General features: G+C 42.0%; 1 protein-coding gene across 1 annotated transcript in view; it reads left to right on the top strand.

Annotated features, from left to right (window-relative positions):
- htr4 (5-hydroxytryptamine receptor 4) overlaps positions 1 to 17,721 on the top strand; it is a 175,233-nt gene that overhangs the window by 138,262 nt on the left and 19,250 nt on the right. The window contains exons 7-8 of the mRNA XM_084041117.1: positions 7,812 to 7,842; positions 8,934 to 9,008. Coding sequence (XP_083897243.1) covers positions 7,812 to 7,842; positions 8,934 to 9,008 — 106 coding nt within the window. The remainder of the gene's footprint in view (positions 1 to 7,811; positions 7,843 to 8,933; positions 9,009 to 17,721) is intronic.

The following is a 17,721-nucleotide window of genomic DNA, read 5'->3' as shown; positions in this document are numbered from 1 at the left end:
TTGTTTTGGGGATTATCAGACTTACAGTTTCTCCTGCGTAAACACATAATATGTGTTTATATACACACAGAGATTCACACACCTGTAAACTCGCACATACACACACTAACATCAAACATGTGTGCACACACACACACACACATGAGTATGCACGCACAGTTGCACACGCGCACGCACGCACGCACACACACACACACACACACACACACACACACACACACACACACACACACACACACACACACACACACACACACACACACACACACACACACACACACACACACACTGCCCAGAGTCTAGCTGGAGAATGTCCATCTCTGTTTCTAGGCTCCTGGCCAAGCAAATGGTCGTAGCAATGACAGTTACCATAGTTACCTCCTGGGTACTCACGCTCTGAGACATTCAAAAATCATAAGATTCTTAAGAAAAAAGACTAAAATAGTCACTTTAGATGGCACAGTATGTGTCACTTCTATGTTCATAAAATGTAAATTAGATAATTGAATAAATGTGATTCTTACTGTAGTTGTAATAATAGTATAACAAGACAAGAGCCCCACTAGCAGCCTCTAGAGGCTCTTCCTCTCCTTATAACTAACGAGGCCAAAGTGGCATAAACCAACTGTCATTGTCATCCTTATTACCGTGCACTCAACTTAAAATTGATTTAAAATAGTTGTTAAAGGCAGATTGTAATTGAAGGGAGGGGGGGGGGGTTATTGTATATACAGCAGGTGCTATAGAAAAGACCATGGGGTCACAAAAATCAGTAGGGTTCACCCTCTGCGGAGCATGAAGGCACACAGCTAATTCCTTGGCAGTCCAGCTAGTAGTGACCGACTGACATATAGCAGGGCTAAAAAAGCATACATCAAAACCAAAGAAACCAATATTTACTTCTATATACCTATTCCTATATTCCTATATAATCCATGCCCAGTAGGATTTTTGAGTGGTGCCAACCACTCCTATACATGACTTTGTCCGTGTGGGTGTCTGTCTGTCTGTCCGTATGTTATGTCCGGGTGGGTGTCCGGGTGGGTGTCCGTATGAGCACGACCTCAGCATGACCTCAACAGCTGCGGCTGATTGCAGGCACCACTCTCTTCACACTGGGTGTGATTTTTTCTTTCAGCCTGTGGTCTTCCGGAAAAAAAAACATGTTGCGCTTACTCTCTTGGGGATCGGTATAAAATGACAGCAGCCCTGGTTGAGAATAGCATTTTTACTGTGGACTCAATGACTCAATTACAGTAAAACTCTACGATCTAATATCCTCGGAGCATGGTATCACTAAATATACTGTATGAAGTATCAAATAGTCTATTAAGTAACATGTAATACTTTTACAAGACATTTGATAAGCTGTTCCTGTGTTTAGCTATGACATAATCTAGACACAGTGTCGGTGTGCAATTCTGATCACTCAGGCAGATGTGGTTTCTCTGTCTGTCTTTCTCTCTCACCCTCCCTTTCTCTTATTCCGTTCCTTTTTCTGTTGCTCACTTTGGAATATTTTTGTTCTCTTCCTCTCTCTTCCTACATGCTCAGGTAATGTGGCGTTTAACTACCACAATTCAATCAATCAATCCATCATTCAATCAATCAATTAATCAAACTTTATTTATATAGCATGTTTAAAACAACCAGAGATTGACCAAAGTGCTTCACAGAATGAACAAACATCAAATAATTTTTTTTTAAAAACTTGCTAAGAGTATACTCGTGCACCAGCATGCATAAGACAAAAAGGAAATTAAGAAAAATGCATAAGTATGTAGTTATGTACACTCACAAGTGATTAAAAGCAAGGGAGAAGAAGTGAGTCTTGAGTAGGGATTTAAAAACCTCAATGGACTGTGCCGATCTAATCTGAAAGGGCAGGCTATTCCAGAGCCTGGGAGCGGCAGCAGCAAAAGCGCGGCCACCCCTGCTTTTTTGTTTGCTTTAGGAACTACCAGCAACAGCAGGTCAGCGGACCTCAGAGCTCTGGCTGGGGATTAACAATTGGAGTTGGACACACACCCGTCGTAATTGTGCCCTGCGTTATAGACCATGTGCCATAGATCGCTCTAAATACTGCTCATAGAGTTAAGGTATTTGACCTCCATGGTTGTTTAGATTGCCTAACAGATCCGTTCTGAGCATGTGGCGTCTCATCAACTTCCTGATATCACTCACTCCCTCCCGTTGGAAAAGAACAATGTTTGTTTGGTTCCTCTATAATGGATCTGAAGCAATGCCACACACCCAGTCTGTGCTTCGAGTGTCTGTGTATTTATCACATTTGTGTTCCTGTGTGTGTTTTGTTTATATCTGTATTTGTGTCTTTGTGTCTCTATCCGCGCGTATGTGGATTTGCATTTCCTCCATCCATTTGTTTCTGTCAGCCTGTGTGTCTGTGCGGGTACAGCTGTGTGTATGAGTACTGTGTGTATGAGTACTGTGTGTGTGTGTGTGTGTGTGTGTGTGTGTGTGTGTGTGTGTGTGTGTGTGTGTGTGTGTGTGTGTGTGTGTGTGTGTGTGTGTGTGTGTGTGTGTGTGTGTGTGTGTGTGTGTGTGTGTGTGTGTGTGTGTGTCGTAGTAGACTGTCTGGAGTGCATTGTCTGCAGACCCAAACAAAACCAAACAGAAACATCAAAACAGGAAGCTGTGTGAGTGAGGAAGGCATCCTGGGTACGTACCGTGTGGCTCGCTGCCTCTGCGATACTGTCAACTCCGATTGACCGCACGTACATCCATATCGCAGATGCCAGTGCTCACACACCACTGGCATCTGCAAACATCACATCAGTTAGTCTTTGTTATGAGTGTTTGGGCATTTCTATGTCCGCTCCAGGCATGTAGATTTATATCAGAAATAGAGATAGATTCGGGTCATGCTCATTACATTTTATTTGGAAAGCATCAGATTTGGTACTGCCGGCCTTTCCCGCTGTGTGCGCGCGCGTGTGTGTGTGTGTGTGTGTGTGTGTGTGTGTGTGTGTGTGTGTGTGTGTGTGTGTGTGTGTGTGTGTGTGTGTGTGTGTGTGTGTGTGTGTGTGAGAGAGACAAAGAGACGACAAATAGTGGTTTGATGTAGGGTGTCGAGGTAGTGAGGTTGATAGAGAGGTGCATAAGAGAGAGCAAGATGACAGAGCTTCTGGTATTGATGTGGCACTTTGATGTACTGATCTACTTACATTTTGCCTGTCCTCAGTTTCCAAGGGGAGTGAACATGGTCGTTGAATATCAATGGGATATCCACACCAGTGATAATATAGACCTGTTTGTTTATTTATTTGTTTGTTTGGTCACATTTTCTGAAACATTGTCAACATTCTAAAAACTGTACTGTAAAATAGTACTATACACACATGAGCTTATACTGTGCAGTTTGTTAACAACAATCATCTATTTGCGAGATTAGCTCCAGACCCACAGACAGACACATACTGTATAGACGGCTCACCTCTGTGGGACCACGCTGTAAGAAAACGCTCCGTACTGAAGTTAGCATCCAGATGAATCTGTCAGACTGTCCTGTGCTTTTCCAAACATATATTCAATCAGGCCCAATTGTCTGTATATCAAAGGCACACAACAAATTGCTGTTTGCCTTTAGTGCAATTTACGCTCTCAGGGTGCATGAAATTATCGTCCGATTTACTGAGGCAGCAGCGGCTAATTACACAATCAGTGCATGCGCCTACTTTATAGTCTCATTCTGCATTTTAAATGGAGCTTAAAGGGTACTGTGTAGGGGTGTGCCACAGTGGTGTGTTCTAGATTTTTTTTGGAGGGTATTCTATAACTATTCCCTCACTAGTTCCTCCCACACGCACGGCACGCACGCCCGTATATAATTAATTCATGTAAAAAAAGTTGCGCGCGCTTCCCACGCGTTTATGCCCCGCACAAACTCGGCCAGGCCCACTCTGGCCCAGTTTCACAGTAACACTGACAATTACAAATTTACAATATGCTTTGTACTGATTTTCTACTGTTTCTAATGTTGATCACCCTGTAAGTCAACCACTTCGGAGCTGCTTTTAGCCTTAGATTCATTTTTAATGCAAAGCATGGATTATTACCATAGAATAGTGCAAGGATTGTTATAAATAAATGCTGGTTTGGCTTATCAGATATAATAGCAGTGTTAACAGCTAGCATTCCTCTATCTATTACAGAATAGTATTAACTTGGCATTGAAGACACAAACAGTATTGAAGATTCAAGATTTTGCTGTGCTATGACGGGCAATTTGAATACTAATGAAGTACTCAATTAAGTGACCTGCGTTCAATGAAGTGAATGGCGGGTCGTTGAGTTAATGTGTGAATTCCGTCGCCAGCAGCCATTAATTATCACCTCAAGAACAATAGCCACACACAATAAGCCATCAACTCAGAGTTAGACTAGTCAGACCACATTCTTGCTGTTTGTATTGCTGCGCCTCCCCAGCCCAGCCACTCCTGGGTGCATCGTATCAGATGCATATCAACGTATCAGATACGCCGTTTCGAACTGTTTTTGGATGTATACGGTGGCGACGAAAAAAATCTGCAGGCCATACGGCGTATACAGCGTACCACAGTAGAACACACCACTGATGTGCCGATACACTCATCTCATGAAACGATACGATATCGGGCTCACGACATTGATACGATATCGATACAATACGATTTATGGCACTTTTTTAATATATGGGGGGGGGGGCTTATGAAAATATATGGGGGGGAAGCAAATACAAACAAATACTTCTGTTTTTGCATTATTATGATTGCAAAACATAAAATAAAATGTTTTTTTTTTTTTTTTTCAAAACGATACATATCGTCACGAAAACATATCGCGATATATCGCAGGACGATATATCGGCACACCCCTAGTACTGTGGAATTTGGATGAAATTTAGAGTCCTCAACCAGCTCAGGAATAATAAGAAAAGCTAAATTCAGTAATGTCAAAATAGATTAATTAAGTCAGTGGTTCTCAACCTTTTCAGGCCACAACCCCCCAAAATAATCGTATTTGAACTGGGGACCCCCCACCCTGACAAGCACTTGGAATTGTAGGAGTTTAGGCATTAGATTTTGTTTGACTCGGTTCCACAGATAAATAGCTGATCTACAAGCTCACAACGTCTTGCAATTAAGTAATACAGTACCGTAAGACTTGGAGGAACATAATGCAACTCCAGCTGAGAGAAACCAAATTTGGGGTGACAATCTTACAATAAATGCACAGAATCTCTGTCTGTAGTTTGTTAAGTGTTAGTTCCAAGACTGCTTGTATCACAGATGACATCAGTATAAATTGACTATTTTATGGCTGGAGTTGCAAGGAGCTTGACTTGCCAGGATATCGCACACGGTAAAATCCTCATTGTTAATTAACCCTGTACAAATTGAAACCAATGAACTTGTAAGGCTCTATTAATCCAGTGCAATTCATAATCAACCGCACTTATCGTACTGTATTTCCTGCCACTATTTGTGCAATTCTCCCTTAAACCTATCTGCTTATTATGTCCTCCCATTATTTGCCCATCATTGTGCAATATATGTGCACTTTATAATGACACACAAAGTGCATTTAAAATGACAAGCAAATATGTCAGTGCACCTATTTAATAAACAACACACATTTCTTGGTGCAGAATGCAACCAAAATGAGATACAAAAGTGTCAGGAACTCGGGTGTTTTTGGACCCATATGCAGAAACTCAACTTAAAGTAAGCGCAGGAAACCAAGACTTCACTTAAAATAATAGCAAATAAGGTACACCTCACAGGGCAAACTACAGGACAAAGGGGAATACACGGAAACCAAACAACGTGATACAGCAAAGAGAGCAGTCATAGACAGTATAATCTTTGAGGCTCATTAGCCAACTAAGCACGGCTGACACCCGCAGGTGAGTCCACTCTAGGCAATCAGAGTCCAAAGAGGAGAGGGGAGGCGCTGGGGAGCTCAGGAGGAAGACACACTGGACAAAGTTACAACAGGGCACACTGGACAGGGAAGGGCACAGTACAGGGGCAGAGCCAGGCAGCGCAGGGGCAGATGATCGTTACACAAACGATGTTTGCGCGCGCGTGCACGTGTGTGTCAGCCTCATTGCAACATCCTGGCTTGAGTGTGGCTCATGACCTTTCCCTCTCTCCTCTCCAGGATTTAACGGATTGTAGGATTGTATCTCATAGGTGCCTAAAAAGGTGGGGAAGCAAACTTGGGGTTGGAGGTCTGACCCCACTCCTAACATGTGCTCTCAAATGTATTTATTACAAAGTGCGAACACATTGATTCTCCATTGATAGGTCGACTGACTAGGCTATATTTGATCTATCATGCCAAAAAGGAAGTAGTGTAGCTTTTAGAGCATACGCCTTTCATGCGGAAGGTCGTGGGTTTGAACCCTGCCTGGGGTCAATTGCAGCAAGGGCTTGCGGTCGCAATGGGTTCTAACCCCAAATTAAATGTACTGTAGCCTGTACTGGACAGGAGTCTCCGGACATTAAAAACAGATTATGATGCTTATATGAACTTGGGCGGCAGCATTAATTGAATGATTGTTGTACCACATGCTAGGCAACTGTGAGTTGCTTGTTTAAACTTTGCTTGTTTTTAATTCTGCTTTTATATGGCTATTGTGTTGTTGCTGGTCATGCTTGATTGGAAAGCACTTTGGGTCAACGGCTGTTGTTTTTAAATGTGCTATATAAATAAAGATGACTTGACTTTGCAGGCTAATATTAGCGCAATCAGATTTTCTTTTTTATTGACAATACATTATTAGTCAGAAATATAAACAGCACATGACGTGGTACAGTAAGATATTAAGGGCGCTATCTTGCGTGCCACCTTACCCCTTATGCCTAAACTTTGTTGCTGTTTTAATTATTTTGAAAAACATTTTAAAATAGTTCAAATAGTCGATCTGCATTGACATGTTGTGAGCTTGTTGCTATTTTACACAAAAAACATGCTGGGGCTGCTGTATTCTGTCAGGCTACTAGCTCTGGAGGTTGGTGAAATAACAGTCATCAATTGGCTTTAAGAGGCTGTTTACTTGAGCAATGAGATCTGATTGGACAAAACCCCTAGCAGCTTCTCTGGGATCATAGGCACAACAGCGCAACTACTGCTTGCAGGGAAATCATGACTCATTCATTCTATTTATTTAACATGGAATAACTCCGACAATGATTGTTCAAGTCTATCTATGTCCACCTTCAGTCATTAGAAAGCTACAGTATGATGCATTATGATTACGTGCTCAAACTGTTTGATATACAAGATCAACGTTAACAATATCTACAGTGCATCCTACCAAACTGTAGATATACTCAGGAATGAGTACAGCATCACTGAGCTACTGACTGTACCACCAGACGCTACTCCAGATGCAATCTGGGAACCCATAGTAAAAAAAAAAGGAAAAAACAGAGCCCTCTGCTGTTTCTTTTTTATTTGACTCTGGGGGGACCTTCCAATAGAATGTGGATAACAGGATGTTGGCCGTTAGGTCCCGCCCTCAGCCCCCCACTTCCGGTCCACGTGTCTTTGTGTACATTCCTAACATTCCTAACTATACACGTTGTAACAGGAGCTCCTGACAGATTCAGCTGCGGAGCTCTGAATCTGTCTTGAGTGATTACTCCAGATGTAACATCCCCAGTTACATTACTTATTAAACTATCATAATAAACTCACCAACAGTAAGTAAATTATTAACACCCTGTTGATTGTAGTCAACATTGAGCGTTGAGCCATGTTTTTTCTGCCCTTTTCTCTTTTTCTCTGCATGTCTGCTGTTTTAGCGCCCCGCCCCCACTGATGTCACAACGTCACGTACGTACAGTATGAAATGATTTGAAAACAAATAAACCATGAATTTATTAAGAGAACCATTACCAAACATTAGGTCCCGCAGTTGCTTATATGCTGTAGATATATTGCCACTGCTTTAAAAAAAAATCAAATATAATATGAAATGAATATGAATGAATATTCTACGTCGATGTGTAGTCGGTGGAAGTGTAAAATAGTTTTGATAGTCGATTGGTTGAATATTAGATCATTCTGTAAAACCCCTAGCACACATGCACAGGCATATACACACACACACTTGCACGCACGCACGCGCGCGCGCACACACACACACACACACACACACACACACACACACACACACACACACACACACACACACACACACACACACACACACACACACATACACACACACACACACACACACACACACACACACACACACACACACACACACACACACACACACACACAGCCAATGATCAGAAGCATTGTCTTGCTCTCTGTCCAATGAATCACCTGCGTGTGAATTAACCTTGTTTTTCCCATCTCTCTCTCTCTCTCTGTCTCTCTCTCTCTCTCTCTCTCTCTCTCTCTCTCTCTCTCTCTCTCTCTCTCTCTCTCTCTCTCTCTGTCTTTCTTCTGGCATTGCTCACCCTTTCTCCACCTCTATCTGCGTCCCTCACTCCTCACCTCTCCTTCACTCCCTGTCCCCGTGTTGCTGATTTGTTATTATTTTCATCGCTCCCTTTTATCACCCCTCTTCCTTTTTCTCCCCATTTCCTCCACACCTTTTCTTTCTTGTCTTCTCCTCCTGCCACTGTGTCTCTCTGCCTCCCCTCCACCTCTCCCTCCTGCTTTTCTTCCTTCTCCTACCTCTTCCTCTGCCGCCTCCTCCTCCTCTTCACATGCCTCCTTCTACCGCTTCCTTTTCTCCTTATTCATACTCCTCTATCGCTTTGTCGTCCTCTTATTTCTCACACTCCTTCTTCCTTCTTCCCTTCTTCCCTCTCCCCCTCTTTCTCTTCATATAACATCTTCCTCCCCTTCTCCTCCACCCCTTTCCTCTCCTCCTGTTGCTCCTCCTGGTCTTCCTCCTGCCTGTCCAGCGGGTGCTCCTCTGCCTCCAAGCTGCTGCTCTGGTTCTGCAACACCAGGCCAGTGTCTGTCTAGGGGCCCCGCAAGTGAGTCCACCGCTTTATGCACACACACACACACACACACACACACACACACACACACACTGCCGATTACCACTTCTATCCCCAGTTTCATACTGTTACCACTCACACATGAATGGACGGATGGAAATAGATTAAAGCAAAATCATAAATTTCCTTTTAACAGGTTGTTCATGAAAGTCCTTGCGGTCTTGTTTCCAATGAGAACCTGTGAGCAATTAGGGGTTAAGAGTCTTGCTCAGGGACAAATTTCATTTCATCGACACATATGCTGGCCTGGAATCGAACCTGGGGCAACCAGGGCCTCTGGCTCCCTAGGCGGGCTCACTAACCACTCAGCTATGGCCGCCCCCATCATATGCACACTTTTCTCATACACTAGACCACATACGTAGATGAAAGGAGCTGTGAATGTAGATTCTTTCTTTCTTTCTTTCTTTCTTACTTTCTTTCTTACTTTCTTTCTTTCTTTCTGTCTTTCTTTCTTGTGTGCGCTTTCATGAGTCCATGTGTGTGTGCATGCGTGCATGGATGCGCGTGCAAGTGTGTGTGTGTGTGTGTGTGTGTGTGTGTGTGTGTGTGTGTGTGTGTGAGTGTGAGTGTGCGTGTGTGTGTGTGTCTGTATGCCCTCTAGTTCTTGAAAATACGCTGTCTATCCCCCAGCAATAATATGATTCCGAGCACTGATGCTGTCCAATAGGGGCACTTTGCAGCACGACAACCCACTTCTGTAATTGGTTTTCAATAAATGCCTTACAAATACATAGTTCGGACGATAGTACTACACACATGCACTCATGCACCCTATACAGCCTTTACTCTGATGATCTTCTATGACTAGGTAGAAGATTTGTAATGATTTATTATGTATATTTATTTTCACAATGAAAAGGTTGCCCACAGTGCATTCATTGATTATTCCGGAAGGAAGACAGGAAGGGAACGCGCCATTGTGCACTATTTCATGATGTGAAATATGAAATGATGTAGACCTTTGTGCTCGCAGAGTCTGTGAAATGTCATCCTCTCTCTATTCAATTGATCTGAATTTGCACACAGCCATTCACCATTACGATCTGAACGCAACTGCGAAGCCCGTTTCTCAATTTCATCAAATCTCAGCTGTTTATTAGCGTTTTAAAAAACAACGGGAGATCAAACTGCGCATGCGTCGTATCCACACACCCACTCCGTTACTGTTGTTGCCGCCTGCCTCGCCTGCCTCTATATACGTACCACTGAAAACACAAAATCTCGTCATTGGCAGTCAAAGAGTTAAAATGGAAATTAACAGAGAGGCATTCATCAATGAGAGGCTGTGAGGAACTCTCAAGATCATTTAGCTTCTTCTCCCCACTTCTCCCCACAAGTCACTTCAGCCAAAAAGGAAATTAATAGAAAAGAGGGATTGGGGGAGATGATGACTGCTGGGGAGAGGGTGGAGAGATGGTGAGGCAGGGTTTGTACGATCTAACCTTGAAGAAGAGAGAGAGAGAGAGAGAGAGAGAGAGAGAGAGAGAGAGAGAGAGAGAGAGAGAGAGAGAGAGAGAGAGAGAGAGAGAGAGAGAGAGAGAGAGAGAGAGAGAGAGAGAGAGAGAGAGAGAGAGAGAGAGAGAGAGAGAGAGAGAGAGAGAGAGAGAGAGAGGTAATTTAGGAGAGAAATAATTGAAAATTAGTTGATGGAATGAGGTGGCTGAGTGTAAAGACTGGTAACAGAGGAAAGAGGGAGTGGGGAAGAAAAGTAGAGAAGGAAAATAAGAATAAATAAGTAAGGGTGGGATTAGAGGGGAGATGAATGCAGGTCATACGAGAAAAAAGTTAACTTAATTTGTCCAAAGATGCAAGCAATTAAAAGTAATCAGACTTGTATACATATACAGTATTCGGTTTTTTTTCCTGGCTTTCACAGCACAGTTGGCTGCTTCCATGGTTTTCTCCACTGGGGAAAACAAACGTAAGTGGAAATGGAGAAAGGAATGGGGCAGAGGTTAATGGGGTTCAGATGCACCTCACTGACTCACCAGATGGCTCAGGGTCTGCTCTCTTTTCTGCTGTCCCGTCGTCCAATGCCCGACCCATCCCGTGCTTGTCACAAAGTTATAACCCAACCAAGTGAGGTTTGTGGGGGTAGGTGAGAGAGATTGGGCTTGGGGGTCAGAATTCTGCACTGTAAGACAGTGACTACTTTTAGTGTGTTCTGACAACCCTATCGCCAGAGGAAACGTTGTCTGACAACGTTTCTGGACCACAAAAACATTACATTTTCACTTTTTACATTTTCGTTGCATTTCAACTTGTTGGTTTATGGTTAGGTTTAGGGGTTAGGTTTAGGTTTAGGGTTCGTTAGTATGCGTAAAACGTAAAATCGACGATTGACCCTACATGGTTCTCATATGCGCACCACGTTCACATGCAACGTTTTTGGGATACATTTTTTATCACTGTACATTTCTGCAAAACGTACTGTGACAATGTTTTCTCTGGCGACAAGGCTGGTTCTGAAGGTCATAGTAACATCAGGAGGTGACGAATTCAAGTAGGTGGGATGATAACATCATCAGTGGTGTTGTACCTGAATACTTAGGCTCCCAGATTGCCATGGTTCATACTCAGCATGGTCACAACACGTGAGCCAGTGTGTGCTCATGCAAGGCACCACGAGGGAACAGCATAGCTCGGAGCTATCCTTTTATCCAGTGATCTTACCGTGGAACAGCCTTCCACTCAAACTGTCAGAATCCAGTCCGGGTTTTAGAGGTCAAATCCAAGCTCTTCTCTGGGGTAAGAGCAGTCAGGAGGAAATGCTAGCAAAACAATGATGACAGAAGAGAGAGAGGAGAGAGAGAGAGGGGGAGAGAGTGCAGCAGAGTTGGAAGTGCCGTGAGGAAGAAAGAGAAAGACAGGAGAAGAAAGGGAGAGACAAAGTGATACAGAGCATCACACACACACTCACACAGACAGAGAGAGAATGAGAGTCAGTGAGAGCGAGAGAGAGAACAACTACCTGCCACACTGACAGGGGAGATGAATCTAAATAAGTAAAAGAGAGAGAGAGAGATGGAGGGCGTCAGTGTGGGAGGAGGCTTCCACTAATAGAAATGGGAGCATTTTGAAGAACCAGGAACACTGCTGTCTGTTTTCATCTTGGGTTTTGTTTGGGGATTTGTTCAGTGTTTCTCAGTCCTCGCTGATGCCTTCTCCGCTCACCGCAGTGTGTTGCGTTGCTCATAAGTGTTGGCACACTAGTGTTAGACGAGGCTCTAATCGTATGGCTCCTCTGTGCTGTTTCTGTCCCAAAGCTGTCATTAGGCAGCATACTCCATAGAGTGCAACACACACACACACACACACACACACACACACACACACACACACACACACACACACACACACACACACACACACACACACACACACACACACACACACACACACACACACACACACATACATTGGATTCATTGCATCCCCAGGCATTCATGCAGTATATACACCCAGAAACAAACACAGGCATATCTGCTTTTTTTTATGACTCAATGTTTATTAAGTTTTCAATATAACACAGAAAAGTAGGAGATAAACAAAAAGAAAAGTTAAACACAAGAAGCAGACTTAGAAATAGACAACAAATGAAACAAAAACAACAAAATATACAATACAATACAATACAATAAATAAAATAAAAGTAAGGCAATGCCATATGGTCCTGGGTATTTGGTTACTTACATACATTATAGCCTCCTCACTTACGGATGTATTTGGCATGTCTGCTTTTTAAATACAGTGAATGCAATGTACATTGGTGCCATTTTGAGTTGATGTACAGTACACTGTTAATTTCACTCTGAAAACGTAAAAAATACACGTGTAACGGTACGTTTTTCCACTCTGAGTGTGAATGAGAAAGTGGGCATGCATTTGTAGACAACCGTGTGTATGTCAAGAACAGATGGAATTGGAATTAATTATGGCAATAGCATTTGTCTACTTCAGAATCACTCATGTGGAACATTTGTAATAAGAAGTTATAAATATACATTTTTAACATTTGAGTAGTTAATTAGTTTTACTCCTTTTCTCCTAACTTAGTCGTTATGCAAATGAATTCCTTCTCACACATTTCTGTGGTTTTCTACTGCTGTTGTGAGGAGCCCCCACCGGGAGGACCTGCATTCCTCCTGTTCATCACCCCCTGCTGACAGTGCGGCACCCCAACCAGTAGGTGTCGCTAGCTCAGCGACAAAGATTACCCTCCCTGCCCAGCTTCCCTCGCAGCAAACACGGCCAATTGTGTTCATGTTGACCCTCAGCAAGCCATCTGCACCGCGGTCCCCGGTGGATTCGAACCCCTAGACCCCTGGTACCCTTTGCCACCTGAATGTCTACAATTCCCCTAAACCTTTATTATATTTAATTCATGTTACGTTTTAAACAGTTAACTCATTCATTTTTATTTTTTTTAATATTTTTGGGGGCTTTTATGGCTTTATTTAGACAGGACAGTAGGCTGACAGGAAATGGGGAGAGAGATGGGGGGTGACATACAGCAAAGGTCGTCGGGAGTCGAACCCGCGACACGCTGTCGAGCTGGATTACCAGCGTATGTGGTATGCGCCTGGACCGCTAGGCCAGCGGACGCCCAACTCATTCATTTTTGATCAGCTGCTTTAACTCCAATTTAATTAATTTTAACACATGTGAAATATGTGCAAATTCAAATCCACCATCTTCGTTGATCCAAAATGAATCACCAGAGACATTTTTTCTTATCACATACTCCTGATCGGTGGTCAGAGGAACTCAATCCCCTTGTGCTTTCATCCTTTACAACATGTCTTTCTTTATCTATCGTAGTTTCCATAGCTTTCTCTGAGCTCTGTGATTCTCCCGACTCTATTCATAACATTATCATCTGCCTATGCTGCTTCTCTAACATGGAGAAGCAGCATTACATTTTTCTTTTGTACTTGGTCTTATTGCTTTTATGGTGTTGTGTAAAGCACTTTAAATAAACTTGCCTTTCCTTTTACTCCCACTTCTAATTTAATTTGCGCTGGCTCTGCTCTTGCTGCCTTCCTGTTCAGAGTGTTCCTATCATAACCCTTCTAATTTATGTTATTAACTACTTGCAGAGGTGTGCCTTTTTTTTGCAATGAAAGCTGTCACACAAGCAAGTATTCGTGGATATGCATGATGTTATTGTCTCCGCCAGACCGAAGGCATGGTGGAGCTTCACGTGACAATATGTTGAAAGGGTGTGCTTTGATTGGCTAGCGAGACGCATGACGAAATACATACCTATAAATAGGTGAGTCACTTCGAAACATTGCATTGCATGTTTCGAAGTGACATCAGTGCCATCAGCCAAGCTAACATTTAGTCAGGAGATATTAGCAGAAAAAGTTCCTATCTTGGAATTAATTCCAATATTTGCTGGCGGAGACTTGTGCTCCGAGGAGCACATTTTCTAGTTAGTTGTGTGTACGTGTGTATGATTGACTGGTGTGACAATTTGCTGTGTTTGTGTGTGTTTGTGTGTGTGTGTGTGTGGGTGGGTGGGTGGGTGTGTGGGCGCAAGTGAGCTTGCGTGCATGCGTGTGATTTTGTCTATTTATTCCACCAGTATGCATGCACCAGTTTTTTCCTCCAGTCACCAGCATCGCACACCAGCAGACAGACTCTTGTTGCAGAGGGCAGCGCCATTTCCAGAGCTATAAGTTCATGCTGGTTGTCATAGCTCTTTGAATGGTACTGCCATGTGCATTCAGCTTACCAGCCTCCAAAGACGCGTGAAGATGGGGGATGAAGGAAATGAATTTGTTGCAAAGCAACAGACCAAGGTTAATATAGTTATTGTTGTTTTTTTGAAATATTGGATATTGACAAAGACTAACACTAAGGACATTTTCTCAATAATTTTGGTTAGTTTTAGTTTTGTTAACACAATACAGTTTCAGTTAGTCATCGTTTTTCTTTTGCAAAGCCTAAAATCGTATTTTTATTTCAGTTAACTAAAAGATAAAACTCCTGCACACTCTTCAAATGCAATTAAAATGTTTTAATGGGAATAACAACGTTTCGGTCTGTTAGAACTTCATCAGGTTATCTTTTAGGATCTTTTATTCCCATTAAAACTTTTTTAATTGCATTTGGGTTTTTTCTTTCAGTACGTTGGGGCCCTCGTTTGGTCTTCTCCTACGCACCTGTCGCCTTCGTAGGTGTGCAAAGGACTTGCTTTGTATTATTTCAGTTAACTAAAAATGTTTTTCTCCAATTCTTAGTTATTTCTTTAGTTTTCAGAACTATAATAACCTTGAAACAGAGACTACTGATGCCGCTGCAGGGGTTGGTTCTAGAAAAAATAAACCATAGGAAGTTTACTGTGTAAGAGAGGATTTAAATGAGAGGAATTAGAACTCTTGTATACACAGTATCTTTAATATGTATATATATATATATATATATAAGACTTGAAAAATATCTCTCTGAGGTACATTGTGAACAGATACAAAACTGATGACTTATTTGTGATTAATCGCGCGATTAACTTGCGATTAAAAACCATGCGATTAATCTTGATTAAAAAATGTAATGGTTTGACAGCACTAATTTTATTCTTTAAATTCAAACACGTAGAACCAAGAGTTTTTTATGATGGTATGGATGAACATGTCTAGGGCCTCAGTTTACAGAATGTGTTTGACTGCTCAGATCGTACTACCTGTTTAAAATTTTGTGATCAAATATTTATTTACTGATTTGTGAACAACTTGTAGAGAAAATAGCTGCCTTTAATCTTTAATCTGAAATCTTCATGTAAGTGTACAGTACATTGTTAACAGAGCTTTTTAAGACTAAATGGATAGAATTTCTCAGAATTTGTTTTGACTGCTTAAAATGAAGTAATGAATTGACGTGTGTGTGTGTGTGTGTGTGTGTGTGTGTGTGTGTGTGTGTGTGTGTGTGTGTGTGTGTTTGTGTGCATGCGTGCGAATGGGTGCACGTATAGTACCTGAGTGTGTGTGTACTTGCGTGTGCATGTGTACAGCATGTGCGGTTTATATGAGTTTTTGTGTGTGTTTGTCCCTCAATTATCTCTAGCATTCCTTCTTGCCGTTGCTGTATTTTGGAAGAGTTCTACTAGGCCTGAAGGCCTGGATTTTCAATGAACAATTCACTAACTATTTTGAGGAGCCCTTTCGTAGCTAAAAACAATCATTGTGGCATGTTTTTCATTTTCTCTGATCACGCATGGTGCCTTTTATTGTTGTGAGTGGCTATTAGCAATATCTTTTGTATTTTTATGATCTCGTGTTTGAGTTATTGAACCATGCTTTTTTTAGATGACTGTAACTAAAGAATTGATATAGAGGTAGTGTAATAATATATAATAGAGGTGTAATAATATGACATAATGAGAGAAGTCATTCCACCCTCTTGTTTGTTTGTTTGTGACTAAGATTAAGTTCATATAGAGTCCACAGAACTTTAACCTATAGGCTAGCAGGGACACCTATGCTTCAAGGTGTTTTGCTCTTAACCACTACACTTTCGAGGGGCCAACATGTATTTACTAGGCAGTCTAAATTGCTACAACGGATTAGGAACAGATACATCATTGGTTTGGTAGTCTAGACTAGAGAGCTGTTCAATATGTAACCACATTAGTCTCTTCTACTGAAATCAAATGAACCCAAATTGGCGTTTACATTACATGCGTGCACTTTCCATCTCAGTAATTTGACTAGGTCTCTCTGTCTGTCTGTCTGTCTGTCTGTCTGTCTGTCTGTCTGTGTCTCTCTCTCTCTCTCTCTCTCTCTCTCTCTCTCTCTCTCTCTCTCTCTCTCTCTCTCTCTCTCTCTCTCTCTCTCTCTCTCTCTCTCTCTCTTGAGCTATCGATCTACTGTATTTATCTTTTCATCGTTCTCTATTTCTGTTCTTTGATGTTTTCTTTGTCTCTCTCGTTTTGTTATTTATTTATTGGAATGATTCTTTATTATGTTATTGGCTTCTCACCGTGTGTGTGTCTTTTCTTTTTCTTTTTCTCCCGTCTCTGTCTTTCTCCACTTTATAATTCCTGGACAGTCATTTTTCTTACATATCGCCCCTGAAGGGGTAAACAGTAAAATCGATTCAACTGTCTCTCTGTATGTTTCCCTCATATACACACACACACACACACACACACACACACACACACACACACACACACACACACACACACACACACACACACACACACACACACACACACACACACACACACACACACACACACACACACACACACACACTCAACATTGTAACATGTCCACCTGTGTAAGCTCTGTCAAGATGAAAGATAGCCAGCCCTGTAAACAATATTGATGCATCTGGTCCACATACTGTATGAACACGAACACGCGCGCTCACGCACTCAATACATACAAAGAGAGAATAGTGTAATATGCTAAATTTGCTAAAAAACATTTTATTTGAATAAAGAACCAACATTGGGGTTTATACCTGCCCATAAATGTATCATTAAATCCCTGCATTGCACCGACAAACGACAACCAGACTCTCAACTCTCAATGGATGCACATCAAACAAAATGTTAGTTTATTTTATCTTTGAGATTTTGTGTATACAAGAGTTTGACGAACATAGGAAGCCCTGTATGAGACCATAAGCTGCTGAATGCCTGAAGTGTAACATTTAAGTAAGCTTTTAAAAT

This window comes from Gymnoscopelus microlampas (assembly GCF_963454915.1).
Source record: "Gymnoscopelus microlampas genome assembly, chromosome: 18".
In the NCBI taxonomy this organism is placed as follows: Eukaryota; Metazoa; Chordata; class Actinopteri; order Myctophiformes; family Myctophidae; genus Gymnoscopelus; species Gymnoscopelus microlampas.
Note: the sequence above shows the minus strand (reverse complement) of the source record. Positions and strands in the feature narration are given on the sequence as shown.